At 42.5% G+C, this 7,397-nt stretch overlaps 1 protein-coding gene across 5 annotated transcripts in view; it reads right to left on the reverse strand.

Moving 5' to 3' along the window:
* The window catches only part of CLOCK (clock circadian regulator), a 76,302-nt gene that overhangs the window by 4,264 nt on the left and 64,641 nt on the right, over positions 1-7,397 (reverse strand). For all 5 annotated transcript variants that reach the window (XM_019526504.1, XM_019526503.1, XM_019526500.1 and 2 more), the window contains 3 exons: positions 5,636-5,842; positions 4,334-4,542; positions 3,673-3,934 (listed from right to left, as the gene is read on the reverse strand). In XM_019526504.1, coding sequence (XP_019382049.1) covers positions 3,673-3,934; positions 4,334-4,542; positions 5,636-5,842 — 678 coding nt within the window. The remainder of the gene's footprint in view (positions 1-3,672; positions 3,935-4,333; positions 4,543-5,635; positions 5,843-7,397) is intronic.

The following is a 7,397-nucleotide window of genomic DNA, read 5'->3' on the forward strand; positions in this document are numbered from 1 at the left end:
GGCGCACAGAACTGGACACAATACTCCAGCTGTGGCCTGACCAGCGTCGCGTAGAGGGGGAGGATCACCTCCTTGGCTCTACTCGAGATGCACCTGTGGATGCACGACAAGGTCCGGTTAGCCCTGCCAACCATGACCTCGCATTGTCGGCCCATGTTCATCTTGGAGTCAATAATTTCAAGTAGCAAATAAGCCTGGTTATAATTTGCCGCATTCCCAACATAAGATGGTGTTATATTTATTGAACAAAAGTGATGAAGCATCACATCCACTCATAGGTGAGGACATTTGAAAATTTGGATTCATGACTGCAACTGGGCAGCAAGAGGTAAACTACTTATTAAAATGCTATGGCTGCAAAATTGCAAGGGAGCCCATTCAACAGTGCAGCTCTTTTTGAGGTAGAAGTGGGGAGCACCCACCAGCCAACCCTGTAGTGCAAGGATGTTGAGCATACAGCCTACAAGCTGAATCTAGCCTGCAGAGCTGCTCCATCTGTCCCACCAGGCTAGGGAATTTGGCAGTGTGGCCATCTGGAAGAGGTGAGAAAGGCTGTGCAATACAGTTCTCTGTTGCACTGCGGCTGCCTGGCCCACTGCCATTTGTGTGCCTCTCCCTAGGCAGTTTGCTGCTGCTTCAAGCCAAATTCAGCCCATGAGGAATCTCATGGTCCGGATCCATCCCAGGGCACAAGATAAGTTTAACACCCTAGGTTTAATGACTGGGATATATACCTGGTAGGTGAAAGGTCCAAGTTCAAATACCTATTCTGCTCAATTCAGACCAAGAATGCTCTCTCTTTTTGTGTGGACCTAGTTACCAGGCCACCAGCTGTTTTCTCTCTCTCTGACCAGAAATCCCACCCAGTAGCTGAGAAATCTTTCCTACTGGACATTGAATTGATACTGGTGCATTCCTATGAAGTTTCAGTAAATTAAAATTCTAACAACAAAATTATTCAATTAAAATTTCTGACTGGCTTTACACCGAGCCATAAATATCTTCTCCTGAATTACATGAATGCATACATATTTGCCCTGAGGAGGGTTCCTGCCTCTGTCATTGAAAAGATGAGGACTGTAGTTTGAAGGGATAAATGCTGATAGTAAATGAAGGGCTTTACAAGAACACATAATTTTAACTGTGATGCTAAAAGAATTTATCAACTTTAATCCAGTGCTTCGTGTACTTGATTTCTTATTTTATCATTCCTGTATCACTGATAAGGGAAGTAGTAGATACACTGGAGGATAGGGCTAGGATTCAGAGAGACCTTGATAAATTGGAGGATTGGACCAAAAGAAGTCTCTTGAAGTTCAATAAGAACAAGTGCAAAGTCCTGCACTTAAGATGGAACAATCCTATGCACCAGTACAGGCTGGGGGCCAACTGCCTAAGCAGCAGCTCTGCAGAAAAGGATGCGGGGGTTACAGTGGATCATAAGCTGAATGAGCCAGCAGTGTGTCCTTGTTGCCAAGAAGGCTAACAGCATACTGGGCTGCATTGGTAGGAGCATTGCCAACAGATCGAGGGAAGCAATTCTTCCCCTCTATTCAGTACTGGTGAAGCCATATCTGGAGTACTGTGTCCAGTTTGGCTCCCCCACTACAGAACAGATGTGGACAAATTGGAGACTCCAGTAGAGGGCAACAAAAATGGTTAGAGGGTCAGGACACATGACTTATGGGGACAGGCTGAGGGAACTGGGCTTATTTAGTCTGGAGAAAAGAATACAGTGGGGGAATTTAATAGCAGCCTTTAAGTACCTGAAGGGGGGTTATGAAGAGGATGGCTGTTCTCAGTGGTGGGAGATGACAGAACAAAGAGCAATAGTCTCAAATTGCAGCAAGGGACGTTTTTAGATTAGGTATTAGAAAAAAACCCTCACTAGAAGAGTAGTAAAGCACTGGAACAGATTACTGACAGAGGCTGTGGAGCCTTCATCACTGGAGGTTTTTAAGACCTAGCTAGACAAAGCCTTGGCTGGGATGGGACAGTTAGGGATGGTCCTGCTTTGAGTAGGGGGTTGAGGTCCCTTCAAATCCTAATCTTCTATGATTCTGTAGTATTATGAACAAAAACTATTCAGGGATTTATCTTCCTTTAGAGAACATAAAGTTTGAGGTTCAAACAGGTTCTCTGGTTCAGCAGAGACCAGTTTGCACGTCTTTAACACAACCTTTACTTGAAGGAGGTTCTCCTTTACTGAGATGGTAACTGACATGTCTGCTTTTCTACTCCCTGCTACCTTGTTCAACCCTTTCTATCTGCCATACTTTGCAGCACACTAGTTCTGCAGTTCTCATGGTCTCTCCTCGTATTAATGCATTCTATATCTTCTCCCTCTGCCCTCAGTTCTCCAGCTGCACTACAGGCTGTCATAGGAACCAGAAGGAAAAATCAGGCTGTTTTCAAAGTGTCCCACCTCTTTACTCAATGTCATGCAAGCATTTTCACTATAGTATAAGCAGGATCCATGTAACAGGTTGATGTGGAGCACCTGCACGAGCAACCAAAGGGGCAAATGGGCACCACAGTGAACCAAGACCTGTACAGGGGACACCAGGGCCCAGATAGTATCTCATTGCACTGTCTCACCATGTGGTGTTGGAGGAAAGAAGTACAGTTTCCAGCCAGAGACTTCAAGTTAGTAGGAGCACCTGCAGAAGCAGCCAGAGGCAGGATCTGTGGAGAGCTCAACTGCTTGGACAAAACTTTCTCTACCTTGTGCTGATTGGCTGGCTGTCCCAACTCTCTCCATCAGAAGTTTTTCAACTCCATACCTGTCCCTCTTACTCACTTCCTTCCCCTGTCCTGTACCTCTCAGCTTCCATTTAGCTCACCTCCACCTAAGTAATCCTCCACCTGCCTACTCAAAATACGAAATATAACACTTGCTGCTACTGCACTGTTTGCTCTAATGGTAGGCTATACCCCTCATCCCAACCTCCTTAGACCAGAGGTCAGCACCTAACACCTGGATCCAGTCTGGGAAAGTTCAGTTCCACCTGCATTCCTCTTATGTCCTGTGCCATGCCACTGATCCCTTTCTCCAGTGTCTCCCCATCTTGCAGTGCCCTCCATGCTGCTCTCTCTCACACCCTACACCACCAAATTCACCACTCCCCCTTACTGTCACTGGGGATGGGAAATGGCAGAATGTGGGTGGTGGAGGCAGCAGCAGGCAGCCTGGGTACTATGGAGTGGTGACTCAAAACGGCAAGGTGGATTGGCAGTCCATGCTTAGTCACAAGCAGCAGCCTGCCACTCAAAAATGTTGCTGACCTCTGATTTAGAGTGTACCCTATTAAGAGCAGGGACCAACTACATCTACAATAACATGGCCCATTCTTGGTCAGACCTCAATGACTACTATGATCAGAGCAATTTTCCTGTCCTTACTGACTTACTTTTTCTCCTGTTTCCCTCTTAGTGGTATGTAGATTAATAAAAAAAACTCAGTGTCTTCCAAACTAGTTCTTTTGAACATGAAGATTACAAATGATTTTGAATAAGGTCTTTGAAATAACTTCATTCTGTGCACAAGACTTCTTCTGGGAGAGAAGGCTACCAACCAGAACAATCAATTTCCAGACAATAGGCTTGTAACATACGTTGATATTGAACTTTCAGGTATGTGCCTCCTCAAGAATTCCTGAAGTGTTACATTACCTGTAAGAGCTGTTGGGGATGCTGGGCCAGCTGAGTCTGAGCTTGTTGTTGAACTGTACTGAGCTGCTGTTGCTGCTCTTGCTGTTGTTGCTGCTGGTGCTGTTGAGTTATTGATAATGTCTGTGCCTGTTGCTGTTGTGCAGCAAAAGTAGGGTAGGCTGTCACCACCTGCCCCATAAACATAGTGCTTGGTACCATTACTGCTCCACATGCTACAGGGGCAGTGACTAATTTTGTTACAAGCTGCTGACCTTGAGAAAACCTGTTAAAAGGAAGACATGACAGGGTGAAGTTAGCTTAGTCTGGCAGAAATTCACTGTAAGCTAACCTGGGTGAATTTTAGATGCTGATCTTGTTATGTAAGCACCAACTCTACTACTGAAAAGTGTCATTCAAGATGAACCTGTCCTTTCCAAAAATTCAAAATGTAATAGGCTAGATGCTCATCCCAAAGACCCCTTCACAACCTCCTACAATGTCATTGGTTTAAACAGGGAGACAAGGACATAATTTGAGTTGAATTTGGTTCTCTGACTACATTTATATAAATACATGTCAAAGCTAAAAAAACTTTATGAACTTCATGGTGCAACTTTTCTCTCTTTTTGAAGATGCAGCATTTTAGCAAAATCATTCGAATGAACTTTTCCTTGGTTGTTACCTGATCTGTCTATCTTGTGTGAAAGTGGTTACGGCTGCAGCACTCTGGTTATTGTTTTGTGGTAAGCTTGATGGAATCTGGACAACGTTTCCTGTTGTTGGCTGGGAAATCACCATAGTGTTATACAAGGGGGCCGAAAGTGTATTCTGTGATTGATTGGAGAGAGAAGTCTGTTGATTGTGTCCGCTAAGTACATTTGGTTGATTATGCTAATAAAGGAAAATAATTTTATAAATTAATTAATTAACTGACTTGTAAAAATATAAAATTACAGAGAAATAATTTACTTTAAAGGTATAAATACATGTGCAATAACAATAATTTAATAATAACTGTTAATGATAAAAGTTCCTATGCAGTACTGTAAAAATTATTATAGCCCTCCTCTCAGCTTTGTAAACCTATATTAATTTTTTTTTTTTTTTAAACAGATGACTGAGCATGGGTGAAATGACTTTTCCAAGGCTATAACAGTAAGCAGCTTGGCCAGGTAGAACCCAAGAGTTCCTGACTCCCAGTCCCTTGGTTCTTCAAAAGTATGGTTCCTCTCTTACACATAGGAAAATTGCAGTCTCTTACTTAGCAGAGGCCAGCTTGCAAGTCTTTAACACAAACTTTGGTTGGTGGAAATTCTTTTTTACTGAGATGGTAACTGGTATGTCTCCTTTGCCACCTCCTGCTACCGTTTCCAACCCTTTCCATGTGCCAAAAGGTCTTTGAAAGTGGAAATGTGGGGATACGAATGTAAATCTCAGGACTCTAGAATCACACAAAGCTCCCTAGCAATAAAGCTGAAATGATCAGTGACTAAAATCGTAAAATTCAAAGTATTTTTTTTAACTATAATTTGTTTTCAAATTTTAAAAGTATATATTCAAAAGGGCACCATTAAATTTAAATCTAGCTTTTTTTAAAAAAAGGTTTAAGCTAGTTCCAAGTACTACCCACGGCCTCTACTGTCTCCTACCAAACCATGGGGCATTTCAATATTTTCCTATTTTAAACCAAGTTCCTAAGCTAAGTGAAAAAGCCACATGAAAAGAAAGAGTGACTAGTTGAAGACTGATGCAGAGAGCTAGTTGCTATTGACCATTTACACTTCAGAATTTTACTAAAAATGAAAAATGCAAAATATGGAAAAGGATAAATATTTCTACCATAAATACTGAAGACATGAAACCTGTGTTTGTTGCGCACACTGTTTCACTGACTAATGGAAATTCTCTATATAATACTCTCTAGGATCTGACAGGCCTATGAGTTTCAGTCCTGCTCAGTATAGGCATTTATGACAAACGTTACCTGTGTTACAGTATTTTGCAAAGGCTGTTGCTGTATCATATGCTGAGTACTAATATGCCCAGTATTCATTCCTCCTTGAATCTGATTAGTTTGAACAACCTGACTTTGCATATTTATTGGCGTAAGCTGCTGAAGGTTAGAAGAGTTTCCAGAAGTAAGTTGCACAGAACCAAAGTTTAGTCCAGGAGGTGATTGCTGCAAGAACATCTTTAAGAAAATCCACAAATTAGTTTTAAAAAAAAATATCTACTGGTGGTTTCAAGTATTAGTAAACATCTTTAATATGATATATTAAAAATACAATTTAAAACAGAAAAATGATTGAAGCCTATATAGTAAACATTTTGAGAGAGTGTTGAAAATACTGTTGAATCTAAGGGCATCTTTACATGTGCTTCGGGGGGGGGGCACTATAATTAAAGTGCCCTTAGCATCTCATGTATTCAGCATCCCGCACTTCAAAATGGTGGCGGGGGCACTTTAGTTAAAGAGCTTTCATTAAAGCACCAAGACTGCTGCTGCTCAATTAATCAAGTCTGCTCTGATACACTGTAACTACAGTGCATGGGAGCAAGCATCCTGCATATCTACAGGCACCCTAAAGGGCCTAGTTCTCCTCTCTCTCATACGCACATCAATTTGGAATAACTCCTTTCAATATTTAATAGAGTTTTGAGAATGCCAGTCATCTACGAGTAGAATGAGATGCCTAAACAATAATTTTAGTCAAAGTTTACTGTTTGTATTTCAAGAAAAAGTGTTATTTAGTCAAAGGCTAAACTGCAGTGTATAACATTTAAAAAGAAAAAAAAATGGAACTTAGATTTAGGAATCTTAGGATCATAGGAAAGTAGGGTTGGAGGTTCATCTAGTCTCTTGAGCATGTCTAATCACCCCTGACAAGACATTCCAGCAAAGAGTCTGTCTAACCAGTTCTTGAAAATTTTCAAGGGTGGAAATTCTACAATTTCTCTACATAGCCTGTTCCAATGCTTGATTACCCTCACACTCAGAAAAGTCCTCCTAACCTCCAACTTAAATTTCCTCTGTTGCAGCTTGAGTCCATTTCTTTTAGTCCTGTCTCCTAAGGCCACAAAGAAAAGTCCATCTGTATCTTCTCTGTAATCACCCTTCAGGTATTTGAAGATTATTATCAAATCTGCCCCCAAGTCTTCTCATCTCCAGACTAAATAACCCTACCTCTTTCAGCTTTTCCCTGCAAGTCATAGTAGTTTCATAGGTGTTAGGGTCGGAAGGGACCTGAGCAGATCATTAAGTCCGACCCCCTGCCATGGGCAGGAATGAATGCTGGGATCATATGACCCCAGCTAAGTGATTATCTCTCCTCCTTTTGAAGACCCCCAAGGTAGGAGCAAGCACCACTTCCCTTGGAAGTTGGTTCCAGCTCGTAGCCACCCTGACTGGGAAGTAGTGCCTTCTGATGTTTAGCTTGAACCTACTCTCAATCAACTTGTGGCCGCTATTCCTAGTTACTCCAGGTAGTGCTTGTGGGAACAGGGTCTCTCCCATTCCCTGCTGGTCCCCCTGGTAAGTTAACAGACAGCCACCAGATACCCTCTTAGCCTTCTCTTGTGGAGGCTGAACAGGTTCAGGTCCCGCAACCTTTCCTCATAGGACCTACCCTGCTGTCCCTTGATCATACGAGTGGCCCTCCTCTGGACCCTCTCGATGCTGTCCACATCCCTCTTAAAGTGCGGCGCCCAGAACTGGACGCAGTACTCCAACTGCGGCCTGACCAGTG

Source organism: Gavialis gangeticus, unplaced genomic scaffold, assembly GCF_001723915.1.
Source record: "Gavialis gangeticus isolate Ggan-Ray unplaced genomic scaffold, GavGan_comp1, whole genome shotgun sequence".
Classification (NCBI taxonomy): Eukaryota; Metazoa; Chordata; order Crocodylia; family Gavialidae; genus Gavialis; species Gavialis gangeticus.